This window comes from Chelon labrosus (assembly GCF_963514085.1).
Source record: "Chelon labrosus genome assembly, chromosome: 9".
Lineage (NCBI taxonomy): Eukaryota > Metazoa > Chordata > Actinopteri > Mugiliformes > Mugilidae > Chelon > Chelon labrosus.
This window is the reverse complement of record NC_140359.1, coordinates 3,663,866-3,690,565: the sequence shown is the minus strand read 5'-3', so window position 1 is coordinate 3,690,565 and position 26,700 is coordinate 3,663,866. Positions and strand designations below refer to the sequence as shown.

The 26,700-nt window shown below is 43.3% G+C and overlaps 1 protein-coding gene across 1 annotated transcript; it reads right to left on the bottom strand.

The window, feature by feature from the left end:
- Positions 1–244: 244 nt before the first annotated feature.
- LOC311493044 (protein crumbs homolog 2-like) lies at positions 245–26,125 on the bottom strand. The gene is made up of 13 exons (XM_084551556.1): positions 25,988–26,125; positions 18,044–18,739; positions 16,787–16,982; positions 14,742–14,881; positions 12,683–12,868; positions 12,473–12,586; positions 7,490–8,443; positions 6,568–7,109; positions 5,233–5,398; positions 2,130–2,991; positions 1,196–1,312; positions 909–1,035; positions 245–513 (listed from the first exon to the last, which is right to left on the bottom strand). The coding sequence occupies exons 1-13, from the start codon at positions 26,055–26,057 to the stop codon at positions 292–294; spliced, it is 4,392 nt and encodes a 1,463-aa protein (XP_084407682.1). The 5' UTR covers positions 26,058–26,125; the 3' UTR covers positions 245–291.
- Between the last annotated feature and the right edge of the window lie 575 nt (positions 26,126–26,700).

Sequence of the window (26,700 nt, the reverse complement as noted above, 5' to 3'; positions counted from 1 at the left end):
TGGGGCTACTCAACTATCCAGGAGGATCTTTAGGGTCAGAGCATCCTCTCAGAGCATCAGAGCACACTCTCCTTAACAGGACGGTCAGTCTAATCAGGTCCTCTCTCAGCTTCTGGTCTGTCCAGGCGTCAGTGTTTTTCAGGCGAAAGACACGTCTCTGATAAATCCTCCATCTCCTTCCTGTAGGGAAGGAGGAGCAAAGCAGTATGAAACTGCAGAGCTTATGTTCTCTCCACCCTTAATATACTGTACATCCTTTGGATGTAATGCTGGGAGGTTAGGCTTCAGGCCTCAGATAAGCCTCTCCTCTGGGGGCACTTTGAGGACGTTGCCCATTTCCAGTCTGGCACCAGCCACCTCTTGCGAGCTAGGGCTGTACGTGCCCTCCGACTGACGCTTCTTTCTTGCCGTCATGATGAGGAAAAACACCACCAGGATGGCCAGTAGGACACACAGGGTAGTCAGTGGGATGGTCACTACCAGCCAGGGAACTCGCTCCTTCTGCTCCTCTTTCTGCAAGAGAAGGGCACAGTATGAACAGTTGTTAATGTGGGTTATTGAGTGCATATCGTTGGAGAAAATAGCCAAAAATCCTGCTTTCAAAATGAAATCTCCAACACAATGAAGTGTACAAATAGTAAAGTGTTGTCAGTGCTTTTTGGAGTGTTTAAGTCTCACTCCTTTTCGAATATGTATGTTTAAATGTTTTGCCTTACTTTTCTTTTTTATTTTGGTTTGCATATTCGAAATAAACACTTCAATCAATAAGTTTTAACTAAAAACGTCTGTTTATTATCTCTCAATCATAACCCTAACCCCATTTTAAGAAAGAGACAACCTGAAACTCGCATATCCGAACACATGTGCTGTGACAGCGACTGTAGTGAAAAGATCTATCCGTCACTTACATTGCTCTCGCACCGGGTGCCGCTGAAGCCGGGCAGGCACACACACTGAAAGTGGTTGAGTCTGTCCAGACAGGTGGCACCGTTGAGACAAGGACCGGACTGACACTCGTCTATTTCTGTCTCGCACCTGAAACACATCACCGGGGTTTTAACACAACACTGTCTGACAGAGCAGCGGCTCACACACACACACCCACTCCTGACCTTTACACCTGGACGCGGTTCAGACACACTTTCCCCTCGAGTAGCAGGTGTGTGGTGAGGAATGTGCAGTGTGCTGCTCTCACCTGGCACCAGTGTATCCCGGCTTGCAGGTGCAGTTTCCTCCAGAGTTGCCTCCTATACACACCCCGCCATTAAAACAGTCTGTGTTCACATCGCACGCCGCTGGAGGGAAACGCCACCTGTAGGACACACAAACATACTTTTGTACACAATCTACAACAAATGATTATGTAGCAGGGCTGCAGCTGAAGAAAACAGTGAAAAATAACATTACACTTTTAGAAATTGGCCCATGGTGATGTCTTCAAATAGATTCCTGGATCTGGCTGATACTTAAAAAGTCTAATGTTTTCTGTTTAAGATTGAAAAGGGTGCCAAATCCTTACACAATCCATGTCTCTATGGTGCATAACATATTTTTAAATTTCCATTCCCGCAGATGACACACTGATTTTTTGTTTAGTACAGTAGTACTCTCCAAGCCATAAAGTTCTTACAGAGGCATTGAAGACACAGGAAACACAGTAGTCCCCATAAAATGACACAGAAATGTGCCCCAATAGAAACTTAACATTTCACATCAACAGGTTTGTTTTGACAATATTTTTGTGACATTAGCAACAAAAGCTAAAACTCGGTCAGCGTTGCCAGCAACGTTGTCACATAGGAGTTGCCATAGGAGTAGCACGCTGGATATGATTGGCTGACACATCACAAACAGAAACATTGAAGCCAGCTCCTTCCATGTTGCACATCTCAACTTAGACGTAGCGACCAGTGCCAGACGTTTGCTTTTCGATGTATATCCATTGACTCTCTTGCTGCTTATGTGAACAAACCGTAACTCTCCCTCAGGAAACCAATAAAAAGGGTTGGGGAGGAGATTGCGTTTGATAGGGAAAGGATGGTATCAGAACACACCTCATCCTAACCATGTGGCATAGCCAAAAAAAAAAAAAACACATGCTGTGAAGAAACAGAACAATGTGTACTTACTGGCAGCGCTTGCCGATGTAACCAGGAGGACATGAGCAGGTGTGAGTTCCCACCGTTTCCACACAGTCTCCTCCATTCACACAGCTAAACTCCAGACAGTTGTCCACCTCGTCCCGGCAGTCTTTCCCTTTGTATCCAGGCTCGCAGTGACACTTGTAGTCTGCCTTGAGGTCTACACATGCACCATAGACACAGGGAGCTGATGAACATTCATCTGTCTCTCGATCACACAGCTCCCCCTCCCACCCAGGGCTGCAGCTGCAGTTAAATTCATTAAACTGGTCCTGACACACACCATGTTTGCCACAGGGCTTGGAATCACAAATCGGTAAGCCTTGGCATCCTATGGTTGGTTCGTGGCCACCCAGTCTGGAGAACTGGCTAATCTGAGGGGCATCTGATACTCGTATGAGCGGCAGGTAAACACCACCCACTCTCACCTCCCTCAGACACCCAGTGTAATTCTCCGCCAGCCAGATTTTGGTGTCATTGAGAAAGTTAAGGTTGCCACCAAGTCTATGGTTGCCACCAGCTCTCTGTCCATCTACAGTGAGGCTCCAGGGGGATCGTGACTGCATGGGGTCGACCATCATGAGCTGTACGTGGTGCCACGCTCCATCGGCAATGGTAATATCACTTGTGAAAGCCAAAAATTCTGCACCCTCCCCACTGTCCAGTTTGACCAACAAGCTGGAGTTGAGCAGGCCCAGACAGATGACCTCAGCTCTGCTAGTGGCCCGAAACAAGATCCCATTCTCGTCCCTCGTTCGTAAGTGCATGGTGATGTTGGTTACAGGGCTCATCAGGGAATTGTTGGCAACATACTGGAGAGAGTTGTCCTGAAAAATGGCTTCAGTCAAACCTGTGGGAGGAGAAGATCACATGAGCAAAATGAGCACAAATTACAGATAGAGTTACATGCAAATTCAATCTTTCCCTTGAAAAGTATCTTTCTTCGAACTCCTCTCCTGGTGTAAAGTACAGCTAAATTTCATTAATGCTGAAGTACCTCAGTACAACTTGAAAGCATTAAAATCTTTCAAACTAACGTTAACAGTTGGTTTGATGTTAAATTAAATCCACTGTTGCCGATATACTCAAACCATGCTTGATTATTCTGTATAATATTATTAAAGGATCTGTCTCACTTGCATCTAAGAGTGTCTGTCCCACAAAGTTTTGCAGTTTCCTTTACTGATTCTAACCATGCATCCAATCGATTACTTCGTTAGAGGGGTTATTTGCATTACCTGCCCCCAGGTCACTAAGTTCATCCTCACAACAACCCTTCTCAGTCCCTAACACTCGTCTTAAATCGAAAGGTGACCGGGCTTTTTCAGTTGCTGCTCCAAAGCTCTGGTATAGTCTTCCATCCCACATTAAGTCCTGCTCCACTATCGACTGTTTAAATCTCTGTTAAAGTGCTACCTCTTTCCTCTTCGGTAAGTTCGGTCTGAGGTTGCCCTATAGCTAATTCTGTCTGGTCCACTCGAAACTGATTGTTATTGTTCTCCTATTGTATTATACCCACTCTCTTACTGTACATTTGTTTTATTATTTTGGCTTTGGTTTGGTGCTTCATTGTTATTGTATTATACTGTGCATTACGGTTCCTCTGTATTATTGGGTTTTACTTGTATGGAGGCAGTCGTTTTTATCTGCTCTGACTGGAAAGCACTTTGGGTCAACTTCCGTTGTTTTAAACGTGCTATATAAATAGTGACTTGACTTGACTTGACTTGACTAGACAGTCAAGAAAAAGTCAAGAGAACTCTTCCATATCTATGGAATGGCAGTCTGTTTTTTTGGATTTTCAACAATTCTGTATAGACAACTATATACTTGGGGAGCCCCTGACTTGTTGTCTAGTGCCATCATCAGGTCAGCATCAGGTATAATTTGTACTGTGTTTGGGGTTAAATAAGCAGCACAGACTTAAGCTTAATTTATAGTTGCATGTCACGTTTACGCCCTAGCCTGCGTTGGCATGCACTTCCCCAGAAATGTAACGATGCATTGCAGCAACATACACCATCAAGGGCTATGACTGGTCCAAAATGCATTTCCTTGTCCACGTGTCCCAGCAGCCAGACAAGCACAGAAAATTCTCCCTTTTTCAGCTTCCTGCATACCATCTACTCAGACGTCTTTCTCTATGTTCTCGGCTGCAGGGATTTCAGAGAAAGTAAGTGCTGATCCACATTAACTGACTCCTACATGAGCTGCTCAGTTCCACTTGCCATTGTCTAAAGTATAGATTAAAACTCAGCCCAGCTGACTAGTCGCCAGCAAGCATTTTAGTTACGCAGCTGCAGGACCTTGCCAACACACCAGCGCATTAATGCTTTTACTGGCGCAGCCCCATACAGCATAGGCTTTGCGTAGACCCACTGCGTGAGTATAAATCAAGCTTTAACAGTGAAGCAATTGATTACAGCTCCCAAGGTACAGTTCTCCAAGTAACATCCAAACACCACGCTTGAAATTCTGTTGCAAATGCTGAGAACACAAACTGCAGTTTGACAGAAATCAGCAGCTGGGGGGCCTCGACCGCATTCGAATATTTCAGTGTAACAATAAATTGCTTAGTAAACACTAACATGGGAAGGGAGAATGAGTAACACCAGAGATCCCTCCTGCTTTTCAATTCTGTCGGCACATTTTAAGTGAAATTATTCGATTAAAACTTTTTATTACTAGTTTAAAATGGTACTATCGTGCAGTACCTTTCTTCAATGTTTTGCCATGTAACTCAGTAATATAACAGAATAAATAATTCAGTGATATAGCTGACTCATTTGTTGTGCAGAAAGTGTTGCATTGCAAAAAACAACCCTGTGGCTTCTCACTTCTATTCTGCGCCACCCACCATAACTGGTATGTAATTGTGCTGATATTTCAGTATGCTGTGTAAAACAGACTTTCTTTTTAGCATCCTTTGATTCATGGAGTTCCCTCCCCCTCTAAGGAGTGTTTCCTTTGATGATGGCGTGCATCTAAGCTTGGCAGGTTATCCTTTACATTTTAAGGTAAATGGCCCTTTGGAAACTTTTTCAAGACAGGAAGTCTAAAGAGGGACAATCAATGCTAGGGGATTACTCACACTCATAACCATCCTGTAGATCCACACAGCGTACCCCGTCCAAACAAGGCTTGTCGACACACCACAGACGTGTCTCGCACAGCCGGCCCGAGTAGTTAATGGAGCAGTTACACATGAAGTCATTCCAGGTGACCTGACACTGTCCCCCATTGAAACAGGGCTTATCCTGGGCACAGACAAACACAGATGGATGGATTAGTTGATCACTTGTAGAATCTGTCACCTGATGAGACCACAGAGCTAAAAGCTGCAGAGAGGATTGAGCACTAACTTACAGATCAGAGGGATTCACAACAAGATCATTGCTAATAGGGTTGAGGCAATACAGCCGCATAATCAGGCAGTACTGCATTTAGCATGAGTTCAGTGTTAGAGCCACTCAATGGCGAAACATAATGATGTTTACCTGGGGCATTTCATTAAAGCTGAGATATCTGAGATTCTAGTTGATTAATTCTGATAACCATGGTAATATATATCATGATATCTAGTGCCATCAGCAGCTAATCTTAAACATGTCTAATATTTAAAATATGACAGAAAAACTACTGTAAAACCAAGGACCAAATTCTAATTTATCCCAAGGAGCACTTTAATCCTAACATGGCATGTTGACTGAATGTTAACATGCTGATTTACGTGTGCAGCTGAGGCTGAAACACATCTTTTACTAATGAACATTGAGCAAATCAGGACATGTACTGGTAAAAGATGAACAACATCAACCAACAATGTGGACTCCAGTCTCACTGTCAGTTCTAGAATTATGTAAGGTGTATACATAATTAGTTCTAATGCTTCCACTTAGACATGGATTAACTTTCTCTCTTTGTTAGTTTTATGGCCCTACAGTAATAGTAGTTGTAGGGCTTGTAATTCTCGATTGGTTGGTTGTCCGGCACCACGCAGTTCCCAGCCCTTAAGAGAAAGTAGACATCAACAGATGGCCACAATATGTAGTTCTGCAAAACGATAAGGTTTCGTCATCTGGCAGCTTTACTGTCAGGATCTTCAAAAGCCTACACTCCTGCTGCATAAAACAAAGTCAAGCTGATCAGTAAGTCATAGTTTTGAAAAGGTTGGAAAAAGGTTTAAGGCTTACTCTAATGTGTGCTGGATAGCAGTAATATAAATAGCTTAGACAGTCATATTGGACAGTTTTCTGCAAATTCTTGGATCAAAAAAAAAAAACTTGACCAAATACTGTTTTGATTTTCTGTTAAAACCAGTTCAAAATTCTCTACATTTTGTTTTATCAGACATACAGCTCATCTTATTTCTGTCTGTCTGGCAGTTAATGTGATGGTCATACAGCATCCAGTGTGTCACTTCTACCTTGCATGTGTCATCACTGAGGCATCCTGGAAGCACATTCTCCTCTGAGCTTGCCTGGTAAACCTCCACCCCATCTGTATGATTCTCAGTGGTCAGATGCTTGTGGTCCAGTCGAATGTCCTGCAGGCAGCCCTTGAAGTTTCCACCCCAGGCGTTCATGTCCTTGCCTGCAGGGAGCCCTCCAACATACACCACATCCCCTGCTTCTACACTCACGTTCCCCAGGGAGCGATGATGTCCTGCTTTGGGGAAGACCACATGGCCATATTGAACCTTTAAAGCCACCAAATTTGTGTTGCCGTCAGTGACTAATTTGGCTTCCGACAGCAGCGTGGTGTGGGGGCTGTAGACTGCAACAGTGCCTTCCTTCAGGTAGATGGTCAGGTAGGGCTTTCCATCGCGACAGAACTGCATGAGCAGGCTGTTGTGTTTGAGAGAGCGCATTAAAAAGGAAATGGTGAAGTTGTCTCCATGGGTTTCTGAGATGTTGAAGGTGGAGTAGCTTGTGGTGTTCTCCTGACCAAAGGTCCAGGTTGGGTATTCTGAAGTAGCAAGCACAAGGTTGTCAGTACTTTATCCCAACTACAACTTGTTCATGTGTATCAGCAATGTGAAACAGGTCAGTGCTGGCATGAAACATTTATGCAAGTACAAATTGGAAGTAAGTAACTGCTCCACTGTATTTGTTTTCATCTGGAATTGTTTGTCTATTAGCAGAAGACCCATCTCTAACTAGCAGTTACAGAGTTTTGGTGGCAATCAGTTTACAACATCTGATCTGAGACATTAATGAGACTTATACACATAGGTACTGATTTACATTCTTAAAACTGAACTACTGTCTAGTGTTTTTCCTTATTTCACTGAGCTTTCATAGCAACATAAATATCAGCAAAAGCTTTAGCTCTGTAAGCAGTATTACCTTTTTCGCAGTTTTCTCCATAGTAAGGCCGATGGCACTCACAGCTGGCACGAAGCCACATGTCTACACACCGTCCCTTCTGCTTGCATGGATCCTCTTGACACCAGTCTTTTTTGGTACATCCCAGTTCCAAGCCCCGGTTCTCCTCCCTGATGAGGTCCTGAGGCAGCAGGAGTTTATGGTCAGCTTGAAAGTCCTCCATACAGCCAATGAATCCCTTTCCACTGGACAAGTGAGACAAATATTCCTGTGGTGCCCCTCCTACATAGAGCTGTTGGAAGGAGCCAGGCTGGAGGAAGATCAGGTGGTTGTGACCCTCGTTCTTCACCTGGCATCCTTTTTCACAGTTGGTTCCTTTTACAGTCAGAACCAGCCTGTCATCCATGGTCACAGTGACCTGGTGCCATTCGCCATCGTTGACTGGGCCCGGGTAGGTGGCCTGCAGCACCTTCCCTGACTTCACCCTGGCACGGAGAGAGCCGCCGAGAAGCTCCAATGATAGAAAGCGCTCCATGGTGCCCCGGTAGAACAGAACCATGTCAGACAGGGTGCTCCTGAATCGAAGCTGCATGTGGAGCTTATGGTTGTGGTCATCTGTCTCTCGTTTTGTCCTGTTCTGGAAAACGGGCAGCTGCATGTGGACGAGGCCCTCCGAGTTGAACGAGAAGGTGGTGGACGTTTTGCAGCGTGCTCCGGTCCACCCAGGTGTACACAAGCAAGTATAGTTATGCTCGCCGCTTTCGGTCAGGATGGGGACACAGCCTGCGTCGTGCTGACACTGGTGCTGCTGACAGCCGACTAACCTGACGTCACAGTCCCGCCCACCCCAGGGTTCCTGGCCAGGCACTGGCATGGGGCAGTGACACCTGTAAGAGTTGGCAGCGTCTTCGCACGTGGCGCCGTTCTGGCAGGGACTGCTGTCACACTCGTTGATGTCCACCTCGCAGTGCACGCCTGCATGGGGAGACAGAGACATTTAGCTATAGCTTACTTCAAAGTGTTCCAACTTTTCCTTAGCTGCCAAACATCTGATTTATATGGAAGTCATATCACATCATTCCAATGATTTAACTACATTAACATGGCGAATCAAGCAAAAGAGAAGCTGACTGCAGCGAGAGCCAAAGTCAAACCAAATGATTCATGATTTCGGCTGACTTAAAATACAGTGCCAAGCACGAACACATACAGATGAACAGGCTATTTTGGTTGAGGCAAGAACAGATTATTCCACGATAATTTGCAGATCAGGAAATGACTTCAGGAAGCAGCTATTGATTGAACTACTAGACATCGATAAGATTTACAGGCTTCCTTAATCCAGTTAAATCTGTGTTTGTCGTACTGATGCAATCAATAGGATGTTTAAATATTGCGTTATGTCTTGAACAACTTGAACAACACATACATCCTGTGCTGGAAAAGCAGTCTATCTGTCTGGTGGTCACGGCCGCCTCATCAAACAGCATTCAACATTAAGCCGTGGCAGCAGCAGTCAACTTGCATTAACATAGTCCTTTAAAATACTCTACACCCAAGGAACCCTAAAGCTCTTCGAGTCCCTGTGCCAAGACGCCACCCTCATACACAACATGTATCTTTCTTCTATGTAATGTAGCATTAGAATGTGCTGTACCATACTGTACCTGTCAGCCACCAGGGCCCACAGCAGCACAGCAGCAGCATCAACTGCCTTCCCCCCATGATCCACAGAGGCAACTGCCAACTCACTCCCCACACTGCTGGATGACAGAAGTGACACAGCCAGGTCCTCTAAGTCTCCCTCACTTTCTCTCTCTCTCTCTGTATCTCACACTTTTTCTAGCTTACAAAGCAGAAGTGCCTGCTCTCCTCCACTCCGTACCGGCAGAAGTGATTACAGCCCTGCCCACCTTTTTTTTCCCCTCTCTCTTTCTCTCTCCTCTGTCCCTCCCTGAATCTGTCCCTCCCTCATTCACTCCCCCTGCTCCTCTCCAGTCTGCAGCTCAGCCCTCGCAGAGCGGTAAGCCTCCAGCCTCCAGCTGGCTCCTGTCAGTGTTTGACAAAAGGAATGCAGTGCTGCAGTCTCCTCCCCACTCCATGTGCTTGTTTGTGGATGCCCACTAGCAGCAGGTGCTGCTGGCACGAACCAGCAGGAGGTGCTGCAGGTTCAAGGCATCAGGTGGGCCAGGCCTGCAGGGCTGGACTCATGCAAGGAGCCAGTTTCTTAAGGTCTGCATATGTTTGACTCTGTTGCCTGGTGGAAAACTTAAAATTGAGAGTACTGAAGCTTCTAATTAAAAGTTTAACTTTGAATTTGAACACTAATGTTTTGCAAGTAAGTTAAATATGAAAAGAAATTTGCAGTCTTAGATTAAAGTCATTATATTCAAGATTTTCTACAATCCAGGAATTATATTTCCTTTTAGCCGTACAATAATTTCTCAGATTTCTATAAAAAAAAAAAAAATTTGAAATAAGAATTCAGAATTAGAAATAATAATTTCTGGCTGGGTTAGCACTGATGCCTCACAGCAAGACCCGGGTTTGAATCCATAGGCTGACTGAGCCTTTCTGTGGAGTTTGCATGTTCTCCCTGTGTCTGAGTGGGCTAACACAGAGAGACAGACAATCATTCACACCCACATTCACACCTACGGCCAATTTAGAATTACCGATGAACCTAACCAGCATGTCTTTGGATGGTGGGAGGAAGCTGGAGTACCTGGAGAGACCCCACGCAGACACAGGGAGAACATGCAAACTCCACACAGAAAGGCCCAGTCGGCCCAGGGATTCGAACCCGGGACCTTGAATGAATGAATGAATGAATGAATTTCTTGCTGATGGAATTATTAAAAATGTAAAGTGTATGATCAATATTCTGGGTATTGTCATATGCTCACTAGGTGTGGCTGTTTGATTAATTTAGATAAAGGCACAGCTTAATTCACACTAACCTACAGTCTACAGTCTAACTATTCTTACGTTGATGATTTTAATATTTTTTTATTATGTTTCTGAGTCATCTTTCATAGTGTCAGCATCCCAGTACTCTCAATATTGCCTCACACTTTAACCCCGGCAGTTGTTTTTATCCACCATCAGACAGGCATTTGATTGGTCCCAAATTCATTCTGCAGCATTCAGCTAGAGTCACAATGAACTATCTTCGGCCACAAGAAGAAAAATGAAGTCCTGCAACAGATGGTCTGGACTCCACGGACCCCTGATCTGTACCTCATGGATTCAGTCTGGGATTAAAAGAAGAAACGGTAGACGCTGAGGTAGACTAATGCTATAGAAAAACTGTAGAAGATGTCTGCAGTCCGGGAGCAACCTCCCTACCAAATACCTTGAAGTGAGCTGATTTTAAAGGTTTTAAATTCAAAGGTTCCACACACCAAGCATTGCAGCCACTGCATCAACACAGATAAGTGTGTTGGATGTTCATTATGTTACTAAAGTACTAAACCACAATCCACTGTTTTATTCTAAAAGTTCTGCATCATCCTCTAAAACTCATTCAGACCTCAGCTCCTAACATTTTGCATGAACTAAATGAAATGTAGGGGGCTTCACCTCTACTGGATTAACAGTGAGTTACAGCTGCAACCACCTCATCCACACATGCCGTACGAGGAAAATAAGATGATATTTTTGTGCCATAGAGTTTCCTCTCCTGTTGCAAAAGCGTGAAACTGTTTAGGTGCACCATACCAGAGGAATGACATACAAATCTTTTTTTTGAAAAGGTCTTTGTTTTGCACACACTGTTTCGTATATTGTCTATTTTTTCTACAAGGCCTTAATTAGGCCCATAAGCGGCTTTGCTGTAATCCCCCTCCCCCATGACAAATTTCTTAGGAGACCCCCGTTTAATGCCCTAGATGGATGCCTGACATATGGCACCTTTTATTGGCTTTGTTGTTTTCTTCAGTGCCACTGCATACCATATGCCCTCTCATCCCCTCATATCCCCTGCGTGTTGTGGGTTCCACATCCCGTGGTCGTAATACTGTTAGCAAATTAGCCACTCATTATTCTGTGGATAAGAGTTCTTCCCTTCTAAGTCCAGAGTTTTTGTGTTTCGGGGTCAGCTTTTGGTACGGTTCCTAATGTTTTGAGTGATGCAGTGACAAATCTCCTCTAATGATGAATTAAAACCTTGGCTGGTCATGAGGAACGATCAGCGGGAGGAGGATTAACCCTTTATTGTTTGGCGAGGAGATTCAGACGCCTGGCATGAAGGTTATCAGTCTACACGTGTTTCTGCTGAGGACATTTGGCTCAGATCAGTTCAGGTCTTTAGGCCAAAGAGAAAGGATCTTTAAACCAGTAAAAACACAACATGAGTGATGGAAACAGTAATTATTATCATTACTTAGAAGTTTAATTTTATTTTTAGGTGGGAAAACTGAGCTGTACATGGTAATTCATATTATATACCTTTTTTCTTTTAACTAATTTATAGAGTCAAGTGAACAACTCAACTGACCTAATGTTAGAAGGATCTCCTGTATGGTATGAAAGTAAAAACTAGGCACATTAAAATTACCTTAACATTAATATTTGCACCAAGTTAATGAGATGAGTTCTCAGTGTTCACAGTGTCAGACTGCTCCTCACCACCAGTATTTTCTCACCAGCACTATCTTTGACGAACAGGCAACTGCTGTTGTGCATATTTAGATTGCCAAACCAACAAATCAAGGAAAAGGTCGTTCTATGAAAATAAAATCATCTACTTTGAGTCAGTTTCAATGCCTATCTGCCGATTCACAGTAAGTACAGTTTCTGTTGCATTGTCTTACAGGCGTCAAAGCTCGGCTTTGGCAACGCACCAAAGTGTACTTTCTAGTGTTGAGTCTTGGCCCTATAAAGTGCAAGTGACATTCTGTCAGAACTGGGTGGCCATGGCTTTCGTTGCAATCATGTCAATCAGCCAACGCCTTTTACCGCTTGCTGATAAATTTAGAAGAGCAGATAAGAAGTCCCTCCTACCTGTGAAGCCATGTGGACACACACACTGATAAGAGTTGACCAGATCCTGACAGCTTCCTCCATGCTGACATGGAGCAGACTCACACTCGTCCACGTTGACGGAGCAGTTGTCTCCTGCAGAAGTGAAACACATTAATGACATTTAGAGCTTCGCGATGAAGCTCATGAGGTAGTGTACAGAGAAAGTTTTTGGTTGTGAATCTGGCTTACCGCTGAAGCCTGGCAGACAACGACAGATGAAGCCAGCTGCCACTTCATAGCTGAAACTGGCCGTGCCGAGTTCAGGAAGGATCCCATAGTTCTGGACGTCTGAACGCTGGAAGCACTCGCCACCATTGTCGCAGGGATGCTGCTCACACTCATTTACATCCACCTGGCAGTTCTCTCCCTCATAACCTGGACACACGATGCACATGTCAAAAAGATATGGTTAGAGTTTGTTCTGCATCTGTTCAGAATTAGAACAAGAAGCCCCTTTACATTCTCCTATTCTTCATACTGTGAGCATTGGTTCGTTCTCTGGGTGTTTCTCTGTATAGTTTCATTACTATTTAAAACCCATTTTATTTTATATTCTTTGCAGTGACTATGTCTATTGAACTAATGTATGTATGAACATATAAATCATATCTTGATTCTGATTATTTCACTTGATTCAGTAGTCATGTTTCATTTTATATTTACACATTGCAGTGAATAAACACCTAATAAAGATGAAAATAGTTAAAAGCATGAGCTGCATAGCTCCAGCCAAGAAGAGAGCCACATCTACAGAGTGGTAGGAATACCAGGGCATTCTGTACAACTCGCCTTTCAGGTCAGCTTTACCTCTCCCAGACTATTAAAATATATGCTTCAGCTAAACCTTTGTCTTGGGAACTAAAAAAAGCTATTGTGGATCACAAACTGTCTGAATCACGAGCTGTGACAATCAGTGGGTGTATCTTATTTAACAGCAAAAGAAAATCCACTTGGTCCATTAACCCCAATTAAGACTATACAAATCCTTGCATGACATCGCGTGTGTTCAGCTTCAGAAATGTTTGCACTCTGTTCTTGAATGCGGTAGCTATGCAGCCTTCATGTAACTGTCTGATGGACCGCTGTCTGTGTCAGGAAATTGATGTGCCTGGAGCGGCCTTACTGTCAAATCGAGCGGTTGTCTGGACACCTGGATCAGGTCTACTTGCCAGACAGTTTTCATCATGGTCTCCCTGACTTGGGTGATGTGTTTTTATGTTGCTCATATTTTCGACTATTTTCTTTCAATTTCAGTAACTGTGCATTCTTCTGCTGACATGACACACCCTACATCATGACTGTTGATGTTGTGATGTTCCAGTAATGACAGTTTTGCACATTTACATTGGTTGCGTTATATATAAAATTTGAGGCTGTTGCTGCCTGAGTGGTCCTCTAACTACTGACCTGGACTGAAGTAAATATAATCAATCATATTTTAAAAGCAAAGAATTATAATGTATGATAATAGAGAAGAGCAAAAAGCAAAAGCAAAGCCATATGTAAGATGTGAAACTAGAGGTAAAATATTGTGGAAATATTAATCTCTGAAACCGATGACAACATTAGTTTTGTGTAAGTCTATTTTATAAGTAAGTGAAATTGTTTTCAAAAGTGACATAGCTCTAAACAAATTGACCTTGTGAATTGGAATTGAAACCGTTGAGGAAATCAGTAGCCATACCCACAAGCACTATGTTTCTGCTTTCTGTGAACACTTTTCTGTTTTGCTGTATATGTACCCACTTATGGCTTTAGCTACCTTTAGGTGAGAAAAACTGGAACAAAGACAAGAATTGTCTCCAACCTCAGAATTGAGAATTAAGATATCAAATCTGAACTAATCCTTCAAATCTTGAAATCCACCTGTTATCTTTGCACCACATCCTCTTGGACCGCGCACACTTAGACTCAATAACACATAATAACAGATGAAACATGCCTGTGTCTATCTCTATTTTATTTCCTTCTGTCCATCTTTAAAGAGGGTCCATGTGTTTTTTCTCAACCATAAATGGTGGATGGGAACCCTGCTCTTTAGCCCGCTCTTGTCCTCCAAGCTCAAGGGTCAGCTTATTTACCTCCTTTGTTCAGTTTGATTTATGTGTGGGAAACCTCTGGCCTCCAGAACACACTCTTTATGTGTGCAAAAAAAAAAAGCATTTGAATACGCATTTGATTTTCTCAAGGTCCTTGATCCATGGTGATAGTTGCTTTACGTCACATTCAGAGTTGTACTGTGGCGTACCTGGCCAGCAGAGGCACTTGTAATGGTTGACTCCATCCAAGCACGTGGCTCCATGCTGACAGGGGTTAGAAGCACATTCAGGAATATCCTGTTCACAGTGGTCGCCTATATAGCCCGTCCCCTCACAGTTGCACTCATACCTATGGAAGAGCAGAGCCACAAACACATCATACACAGTGAGTGTCAGAACGACAATCTGTTGTCCCTACCTGAAAAAAAACACAATGTTAAGTCAACACAAATTAGATGATTAATTTAGGTTTAGGTGTTTTATGGTAACATTAGCTAACATTTACTACTATGCACTACCAGTCACACCTGTGGAATGGTGAAGACAGTAGTTAGAAAAAGTACATTAGTACACATGTTCCAAATTAAATGTATTCAAATGGACCATATGACTGAATAGAGTTCTGATTTTATTCTTGTAGTTGGTTGAGACGAAGCAATTTTTTTCACTGTTTCATATCAAGATACAACTAATTATTATTTTCCCTTTACATTAATCTGCTGATTGTTCTCTTTTCCAATCCATTAGTAGTTAGGAGTTGTGACAAATGCAACAGACTGTTCTCATTAGACATGCTCCTCCCTAATATGTCACCTTCCTCTTCCTCACTCCATGCTGTTCCAATCAGGGTTTACTACTGTACCGGGTATTCACAGCGTCTCCAGTCAGCTAATGACTCATCGAGATGACTGACAGTAAGTGGATTAATTTTTATCCGCGGTCAACTTTAATGTCTGCCACGCAACCTCAGGCAGACACAACACACCCGCTGGATGACACCTCGGCCTTACAGGGCTCAACATGGGGTGAAATATAGACCCAGAGTTATATTCAGCTATATATGCATACATTTCAGGATAGACTGTTCCATCTACATGTCTGGCACGGGTTATTGGTCTGACATTTAGCAAAAGTTTCTACATTGTCTGCCAAATGCATGCAAAATTTGTTGATTATTAACATACTGGTATACTGGAGCTTTTTAAACTCCCTGTGTCTGTGTTTTGGATGGATCAGTCTATAACCGCAATTGTCTTTTCTGTGATGCAAAGACCATTCCTTTTGAATTCAAGCAATTTTGTTTCTTTGGTGCTATTAAGACATCTTATTGTTCAAAGCCACATATCATAGTGGTCTGTTTGTTAGACATTTATGCACAGAACACTTAAAATCAGTTCAATCTTACAGTATACATATGCTCTGCAGTGCATACGCCATACAGTGCACATCAGTTTGTAAATATGATGCCATTGCTTTGAATTTAATGGTTGAGACCATAGATATGGACAACGTCTTCCCACTTCCTTGCATTGGCCAAACTGACGGTTTATGGGCAGTGCCATCTTGCGAGTTTGAAGCCAGAGTCTGCGCAGTACAGTCTGAGAGTGGAGCCACGCATCTTGATTCTATAGCGTCAAATGACTAGCTAAAATGAAACCTATCCAAAAAAATGACACTTGAACATGCATCAACATTATATTAACTACCTAAAATGAAGGAAAGCATCCTTGAAAAAAAAGTTATTCTATGTGTTTTTTAGTGTTTTAGTTTGACGCAAGTCCCATCTACTAACATGGAGGGGGTGGAGCTTATGACCTATACTGCAGCCAGACATCAGGGGGAGCTCTACTTGCTTTGGCTTCACTTTTGAGGAGCTGTTCCGCCGTCCATCTTTATACTGTCTATGGATGAAATACACTGAGCTCACAGCCGGCCCTAGTTTTTCCAGTGTATCCTGCATCATTGGCAGTAGTTGGACCCCTGCTGCTGGCTTTTCAGCTGATTCAGCATGTAGTAACCATGTCCGTACCATAAGACTTCACATTGTTTTATCTATTGTCTTTCAAAACCCCAAATTATTGCAAGTAAATGCACAGTATGAACATGACGTGGATGCATGTTTATGCCCCGTCCTTTAGGGGACAAAGGGCAACTGGTTATGTTTAGGATACATCTCAAAGATATGAATTTAAGTTAGAATAATGAACTGAACTGATGGATGGATGCTGTGTGTGTGTGTGTGTGTGTACGCTACCTGTTGACCCCATCTATGCACTTGCCCTCATTCAGACAGGGCATGCTGGCACACTCGTCAATGTTGACCTCGCAGTCTTGACCCTGGAAACCCGGCATGCACTCACACGAGTACATGGCGACGTGGTCTCGGCAGGTGGCGCCGTTCTGACAAGGATGGACCTCACACTCGTTGATTTCCACCTCACAGTTAATCCCTGCAGGGAACAAAACAGGATGGCAGCAGGCCAACGAATGACATTGGTAGCACATACTTTACCAATACAGTATAATGACACTGAAGGTGCCAGAAGTTGCTGTTAATGAATGAAATACTGTAAAAGCTCAATCTGTCTTCTTGCCTATACAAACACAATTATGAAGTCTGCATTGAGTGCACTGATTTATACACTCAAAGTTTTTTAACTGTACGAGATAATCCTTTTCACAGCGTATTGGTTGACTGGGATAGACAGCCAGAGTACTCATTTTATGCAGCATTGAGAGAAGCAAAAGCAATGAAGTGGAGAGATGGAGAAGCTGCAGCTGCATTAGCCTTCTAGATACAACCAGGCGATAGAAACAGAAACTGAGCTGCCGTGAGCAGACAGCGACTGATGGTGCCTTTGCTCAGATTGCTCTATGATGCCAACAGAAGCTGAAGCATTCTGCTGCCACGAATTTTAGCATGGGTTGATTTTCTTGGATGCTGTTGCTGCCGCCAACCTGAGGTGTGCTGGAGACCTTTTTCAAGATCTGTGATGAATTGTAACCCTAACCCTAAGACCAGCAGAGCAGAAAGGGCGGACGACCATTTGTGTGACATAAATTATGTCACACAAATTCAACAGATAATAATCTTTGCACTTTTTTCATGGCTTCTTGTTACCAAAGTGTAGTGTTATTCAGTTTATGAAGTTTATTTCTCCACTGTAGTTGTACAGTGAGCAGTAACATTAACCTTAGTAACATTATTTTTAAACGCCTTGACTTTTTGTACACAGTGCCAATCGGCACACCGGGTTTGGACCACCTGCACAGACTTAGAGGATACTACATACTGGTACATGTGGGTACAGCATCAACAGCTGTGCACGCAGGACAACTTGGCTATCTCTGTCAATGTAGCACACACAAAAGAATTTTGTTGCCTCAACTGACTACAGTTACCATCAACATTGTTTGGATAACCACATAAATGGCCACACATTTCTGGTCCAGTTACATCAATCTCAGCCCAGCTTGTTGTAAACATGAGCAACTTGACACGGTGCATTACCTTTAAATCCTGGAACGCAGTTGCAACTGTAGTGGTCCACCTCATCAAGACACGTGCCATTGTTTTGACAGGGTCGGGAGGCACACTCATTGATGTCCAAGTCACAGTGGTAGCCTTGAAATCCAGGCACACAGAAACACTGGTAGGCGTTGACCCCGTCTTTACAGATGGCTCCGTTCTGGCAGGGCTCAGACTGGCACTCGTCAATGTTCTCCTCACAGTTGGTCCCCTGGTACCCAGCAGCACATTGGCACCTGTAGCCAATGTCATGGATAGCCATACATGTGCCACCATTCTGGCATGTCTCCTCTGAACATGTGGTCACATTATCCTTGCAGTCCTCCCCTCCCAATCCAGGGGGACAGTGGCACACATAGCCATTGACTCCATTGACACAGTAGGACTTGATACCATTGCAGGGGTTGCTTTGACATTCATCTACATCCTCAGTACAGTTTAAACCTGTGAATCCATCGGGGCAGTGGCAGGTGAACTTGTTGGTCCCAAGCTCGCTGGTGCAGTTGGTGCAAGGGGCCGTGGTGCAGGCGTCATACAGCTCATCACAGTTTTTGCCCGTGTACCACACAGGTCCTTTGGGACACAGGCACACGTAATCACCAGAGTGGTCGTGACACGTTGCGTTATTGTGGCACGGAGATGATAAACACTTGTCTGCTGCCACTGTACACAGCAGGCCTGCAATGGAAAGGGACACCTCCTGTTAATGATGCTACATACTCAATGACAAAAATGCATTTTTTCCAAGTCCATATTTTGCCTCACTTAGTAACATTTACAAAATTAATTTATAGGCACATGCTGTGTGCACTGTTAACTCATGGGATTTGTAAGTCAGTCAGTCAGTCATCTCCTGTTAAGGGTCGCGGGGTCTGCTGGAGCCTCATCCCAGCTGTCATCGGGCAAGAGGCGGGGTACACCCTGGACAGGTCTCCAGTCTATTTCAGAGCTAACACAGAGAGACAGACAACCATTCACACTCACACTCAGACCTACAGCCAATTTAGAATCACCAATGAACCTAACTAGTATGTCTTTGGACGGTGGGAGGAAGCAGGAGTACCCGGAGAGAACCCACGCAGACACAGGGAGAACATGCAAACTTCGGATTTGTAAGTGTGTCTGGATATTGTATCAAATATATCCATGATTAAGAAATTATCTATATAAAGTTTTTAATGAATCAGTTCAAATTGTGGAGGAATTATGAATTTTAGTTTGTTTAAAAAGGACAAGCTATGAACAACCATGGCTGAAAAGATAAAACATCCAGTGATATTTTAAGGGAAGGTGTCAAATTACACATCATCAGAATGATGATGAATGATGACAACAATGATGACAACACCCAAAACTCAAGTCAGTTGAAAGCTGCATGTTCCATAAATATTGTAACAGACACATGCTTTAATATAAATGACTGTAAGTGGATTAAATAGCTGTTACTAAACAGTAGACAATCTTTCCCCTGTAAGCTTTTGCTGTACTACCCCAGAGTAGCGGTAACTCTGACCTTTAGAGGTGCTTAGAAAACACAGCAGATGGTGTTAAAAGTAAACTTAATACATGCCTGAGCAAGGAGCTGTCCATGAAATTGTCACTCATTAGCATTTGTAGATAGTTCAGGAATTTAGACAGTAAAACTTAAAACTGTGCCAAGATTAAAAGCTTGCATCAAATGCTTTTACTGTGGAGGATTCTCATCCAAAATATGTACACATAGATGTGTTCTCTGACCCGACCTGAAGCAGGATTTAAACAACATCACGTCAGCCGGTCAGCTAACCCTGGCCATGCCTCAGGAAAGACTGTTAGAAAGATCATAATGTGGTTGATCACTGCTGAACCATTACTCAACCATCACTTGTAAGCAATGTAAGCAATGGAAAAATGTAGGATTCACTGAAAACATTCATGCTCTCCACAGGCTGAACCCTCCAGGATAATCCATGAATAAGTGTTAACTAAGAATTCTACGCAGTCTGCTGTGGTCACTGATTATGATGGCCTCTCCAACCCTAACCCTACCCCTAGGGCCTAAAGATACACCAAAACTGTCACTGCACACAAGGAACTTGCATTCATCCTCCACAGGCATTAAATGAGCTGCAAAGAAGACACATAGCTTTGTTTCTATACAGGAACACACAGCAGCACAGATTTAGTACACTTTAATTGTGTCACCTGTGGTAGTAAATGCCAGTTACAGAGTCAGGGTTAGGTGTCTTGATTGAGAGCACATGTAGAACATGCTTCCCAAAGAGGTACAATGGTCTTTCTACATTAACAGCCAATAAATAAAACAATAACCACCATGACCTCCTAGTCAGACCACGTATGTCCCATTGTTTCAAGCAAGATTCTTGCTTTCAAATGTGTCTTTATCAGGCCTAAAGTCGAGGAAACACAACTTTGAAAACACCTTCTTCTAACAAGGTGCTTCACCCACACTCAAAAATGTAACGAAACACAGAACTGTTCAGTGTTTTGAATAAATTCCTCCCATTAAAATGGCCGCCATTGTTCTCCTCGGCTGACGACAACATCCCAGTAACAACGTGTTTATGCCTTCCTCTGCAACACCTATGATCCTCAGCTCCCACTGTATCTACTTTAACACCCCCCAGTTCCTCTCACATGCATCTGCTATCACTTCATTTATCTGCTCTAACACCAAGCCTTCCTCCTCACATCAGTGTCTCACTTCTCCTCCCTCCACCTCCCTGCTTTCGATACCTGAGAAGTGCTGTGTTGTTTGCGCTTCCTTATTCTTTAATTTGAATGTCGGAAACAAAACTCCGCAATGTTTACAACCTCAGCTGATGACAAGAAATATTTTCTGATGCCTTTCTGCAAAAATAATGTAACTGCATTAGCCAAATAATCATCTTTTCCTATTAAATTTGTGTTTTTTGCTGCATCTAAATGTGGGGCTACATTTAACTACTTGATATATTACTGGTAATCTTAATGTAAATAAGAGATAATTAATTTATTGATTTAGATTTTGCATCTGTAAGAGCTATGGCTGTTAAATAAATGGAGCATAGTCGATAGACTGAAGAGTAACAGCAACGCAGTCATACATGTAGGGCTGGGCAATATGGACCAAAAGTCATATCCCGATATATTTAGGCTGAATATCGATATACGATATATATCCTGATATGGAGCGGTTGTGGATGACTTGTGATTGGGGCTTCTGCAGCGCGCAGTTTCACACACTCTTCGTACTGCAGTTTGTGCCACTGTTTTAGGTGGTGAAAAAGATTTGTAGTGCTTCCACCCCTGCTGTAACTTGTTTATTGCACTCCCTACAACTTATCAAGGGTCGCGTTAACCGAATATTTTCCGTCATTGACCGTTTTTTTAAAACTGTGACGGAAAAATCTGAAGGCCATCCGTCATTTTGACACATTGCAATTCACACCCCTGACCACTTGGTGGCGAGTGACCTTATTAATTGGCTCTTGTCTCTAATCGCAGTTTGAGTTCCAAACATCGCGGAACTTTTATCAGGGCACGATTTCCTGGTACACTGATTATACTGATGCACACGTCAGAGCTCGGCTAGCCTAGTCTATGCGGCTAACGGCTACCAAAATGGAGGAATCGGATGAAAGCACGTTGCTAGCCTAGGACTGATGAGTTTTTGTGCGAAATAAGAGAGTTAGCATACCACCGAAGCACTTCAACCCTACGGTGCCATCTAAGAGCTGTTAGCGCTAGCAGTCCCGGTCCGAGTACGGTACAAGACGTGTCGGCAGCCCAAACTTTTTTTCCCCTACCATTTAAAGTCAATACTGTCACTACTGAAAGAGTACTTAAAGTTAATGAAATTTTAATGAAAATTAAATGCTGCGCAACCTCTGCATATTTAATTTTATTGTTCATCTGATACTCTGAATCCGAACCATCTCCAAATTACTGAGCCACTGCTGCTTTTTCTTTTACTAACCAGTTTCTCCTCCGCACACTCCGCAGACGTTGTTGCGCCCCTCCTCTGTGCATTAAAGAGGAGCGCGGGGAGCAGTGCAGAGGTCCGGGTCAGCAGCTTGCCTGGAGCTGGGATCACAGCGCAAATTTGAACTGTATCGATAAATGCGATTTGGTCTAATTCCATATCACATTAAAAATATATCGATATATTTTTTATATTGATATATCGCCCAGCCCTACACACCAGAGCAGTGAAGCTGAATTAGTTACACTATGACAGGCTCTGACAGGTTGTAGGACTATCCAGTTGCATGCAGTTATAGTTTTTGTTCTGAATCGGTTGAAACACGGCCCATAATGTAAGCTAAATGATGCCAGGCTACTCATAAATTGCATGATGAATTAATATGGAGTGAACACTTTTTCTTATAAAGGGGCCATAGCACAACTTGAAAGATAGTACAGTAAAATATTGGCCTGCTTCACATGTGAGTCAAATGGAAACAGAATGTGAAACGTGACCCAGGTTGGACTGAAAATGTGGAGCGTTTGTAGGATTCTCCCTATCTCAATCCAAGCTGTGAAGTCTTTTCCAGAGAAGTGGACTCATTTCCTCCGTCTTACATCATCTTTGCATATGTCTCTATTTACCTCCCTCTGTTAGCCCTCACTGGTGCTTAGACTGTTTTAATTCTTTATTTAGTCTCCCACTGCAAAGAGAGCCCAGATCCTTCCCAGGTCTGTCACGTAAAGCTGAACTCCATCAGAGTCATGTGTTTTAATCTGCTCTAGCTCTCCTGAATCCTGAAGAAGTGGTCTAGTCAGGAGACGTCTAGGGTCTTCTTGCCACTTCGTCCAAACCCAATCAGCCCCTCACACATTCCAAGGAGCTGATAACAGCGCCCCCTCCACATCCCACACACCCACCCCCGCCCCCAATCATCACAGAGCACTACATAGATCACAGTTAAGGCAAGACAGAGTTGATCCCTGACACTGACTGGTACCAGCATCTCAGGCCAACAATAACACAGAGGAGAGGCTCTGACTGTTGGCAGGTAAAAGGATGTCAGGATCAAACTGCTGAAGTTCTCCAGAGACCGCAGCATGTCTCTTTAGATGGGGGGTAGACATGTCACTACTCCCTCTGATGGGAAGCTGATGCACATGTAATGCTCTTGTTTCATCATTCTTTGATAAATTTCATGTAATGAGTAACTTCAGCTTGCCAAAAATTCCAGTATTTAACCATCAATGTTTTTCAAGTTGCAAAAATAGGATAACTTCCATGTTATCTTCAAAGTCTTAGTTATTACGTCCTCTGGTGAAACCGTATGACCCAAACAGCTGACATATATAAATGAAACATGAAAACGTACAGTCTGTTGGACATAAAATAGCGACAATTTACATTGTGCAAAATGTTGCACATGTTTCAGACATTCTGGACAGTTTCCCTTAAAGGACAGATACATCATATTTTATTTACTTTACAAGAGTTTGCACATAAATCCTACTCTGCCTGCATGTGTGTTAGTCTGCATTGCCCATGCTTGCTATCCAAGTTGTTTAAATTTTATGCAATACTACACTCCTGAGAGGGATTTGAGAACACGAGCTGACCTTTTTAACCTTTAATCAACAGCTCTGTATATTCTAAAGCCCCACTGTTGTCCAGTAAAAACACCAACGAGCAATACCTTTGCACTGGGTAGCATCTTATTGTCCAAAATACTCACAAGGGAATCAAATGTGTGCTAATCTTCAGCTGAAAAGAGTTCCCAAATAAAGTACATGTCCTCCTGTTTGACAGAAACGTGCTAAACAATGACTGGCACTTGAATTTGTGGAAAATGAAACGTTTCACTTCTAAGAAACAGTGGGATTGGAGCTCAGAGCCACAGGCAAACTATGAATGTCAGATTATACTCAGAGAAGGAGCAACACGCTGCTTCAGATTGGTTTGAATTGATTGACAATTCTGAAATATATGTGAAAATCTTCTTCAAGGTATGGAGAAGCCAGTGCAAAACTACTGCTTGAACATGACTGAAATAACTTCCCACAGGACACAGTGCACACATTTTCAGCCTTCAGGTGTCTTAAAAGAGATTTAGCTTCCCTCTTTGCAGGTGTAAAAGACACGGGGGAACGTGTTTTCCCCGAGCAACAGCGAGGCAGAGTCAACAGAGAATCCCGCTGCGGGGCAGAGGAAGCAGCAATGCAGTAAATCACAGAGAAAGGGAAGCCCCTGGCTAACGCACAAGTTGAGCTCAGAGGAATTTTATTGAATCACCACAAGAGACTGGCAGCTCTGCCTGGGTTCAGCTTTGTGCTCCCAAGGCTCCACAGCAGGTGGCTGCTTTGCTTCATACAACAAAAAAATGCACAAATCCTCTCTGACTCAGCCACAGTTACGCACCGAGTCTGAGACGTACGTCCTTTTGTCTCCTGAGCGAGCTCTTGCAAAGGCTGTGTCAATGTTTGTGTCGAGTTTGGATGCTTTGTTTAATTCGAGGCCTTTTAAATATTCATTACAATTCTTTGGGAGTAATGAGTCATTTGAGTCATTTATTCAGCTTGTGTCTCAGTCTACTTTTCCCATATAAATCAGAATACTTTTGGTTTTTATCTCTTTTGGTGCTCGGTGTCTGACCCCCATCATCACAATTCTTCTTGAATTAGTCACAGTTTTACAGTGGCAGTCTAAAATTGCTCTGACAAATACACTTGTCTCCTCAGTGTGTGCCATCTGGAGATGACAGCTCTTAAGAGGCCTATGAAGGAGACTGAAGAGAGTTCGAGTGTTTTTTAATTTCCTAATAACCGCTGTTATTTGGTCGAAGGTAGCAGCGCTGTGTTTATGAACCCTTTGCACAAAAACAGCATCTTGCTCAACTTGTTGGCTGCTCAAGTTCTCTCCTACACTTTTCTTTAATACTGTAGTTTTACCATGCAAACCCAGCGTCTCAACATCTAAACCCAGCCTCCGGTGCGCGTTCTCGGCTGTCTTTTTCTTTCAAACTTAAGAGCAGAGTGCCAGGTCCCTTGCCATGCTCCTTAATACCCATCACCCCCTCCATTCAAAGCCGAGACAAAAAAAAGCAAAAAAAGAAAAAGCTGTGCAGCACTGCAGCCGGACGCTCAGCTCGTTACCATGGTGATCTTCAACAATGCCTCCCGCAGCCAATCCCCGCCGCTGGTGAGCCACGGTTTAAACGAGCTTCAGACGCTTCATACAAATGAAGGTCGCGGGAAAAATGGGTCAGCGGGGTTTCGTAAGGTACAGGGGTTGACCAGCAAACCCCCCAACACAAACACACACCCAGACACACCCCAGCAGCAGATTCATCACACAGCTGCTCAGGACCTGCTACTTCAGAACAGTATTAATTACAGTATGAAGCAGGGAGGTGTAAATGTACTCATAGTTGTCTGATATGTGCACATAAATTATCACATGTCTCATATGACTGCAACACTTGGTCTCTAATCACTCTAATTAGCATCCTAAGAGATAGTTTTCATGCTTTGCATTTAACAGTAACTTTTCTAGCTTCTCCAAGAAAATAAGGAAGAAATAAAAACTCTGTTCAATTAAAATGAAGTAAAAAGCAAAGAAACTAACTTTAATAAAACTCTAATAAATTAAATAAAAATAATCTTTGACAATTTATTTCTTGGGTCTGTCATCTCTAGCAGTCATTAGTCATGGTGCAGTTAAGTCTGTTGTCATGCTATATCCTAAACCCCATCTGTACATTTAGTGTGTGTCATTAAAAAGCTTTTTCTGGGAAATGATTAGTTAAAGCATCCACTCCTGCAACTGTGTTGGCTTGTGGTGGTTGGAGGCGTGCATGTACTTTACACACAGGCAGTGTTTACGCCTACACTTTTAAGTGACAATTCAAATCCTCCTCTGTCTAATAGATGATGTGAGGCACTATTCTGTTTACAAGAAGAAAAGCACTCGCTGAAGGAACCTACCGAGCTTGAACATCATCATGGTGATCAGCATCGTCCTCTGATATCTGGACCAAACTCTCCCAAACTCCATGGTAAAGCAGGCTGCTCAAGTTTCCAGTCAGTACAGATGGGTTGCTGTCAGCCCACTGGTTCTCCATCCAGCACTCTGCAGCGCTCCATCCAGGCTGCCCCAAATAAGTTGGTTAGCTGCTCAGAGCAAGTGCCCGCACCTCCATGCCGGACCACTGGGACTCTGGCTGTTGAGTGTGTGTGAGCAAATGTTTTGGAGTTTGTGTCTGTGTGTGTGAGTGGATCTCTCAGGGGACCAAGCAGGGATGGAGTAAAGCAGAGTAATCACCCCAGCAGAGAGCGAGAGAGGGAAAACATGAGATGGAGCCGTGGATTGGACTGGTTCAGCCACTAGTTCATTGAGCGCTGCCATCATCTTCAGCGTGTCACTGAAGATTCACTGTTATCCAGAGTGACGCAAGTGGTATCGAGGTGTAACATGTGGCATGGACAAATTATATATGAACTGTGTATATTCTGGATAGCTGCTGACACAATTTTCTTTTTTTTAATAATAGTTTTGCGTGGAACAGTGGTGCAGTGGTCGGCAGTGATTTCTCACAGAACGAAGGTTTTGGGTTCAAACCTGTCTTTCTGCACAGAGTTTGTATTTTCTCCCTGTGACTGTCAGGGTTTTCTCCAACAGTTAGGGTTCATTGGTGATT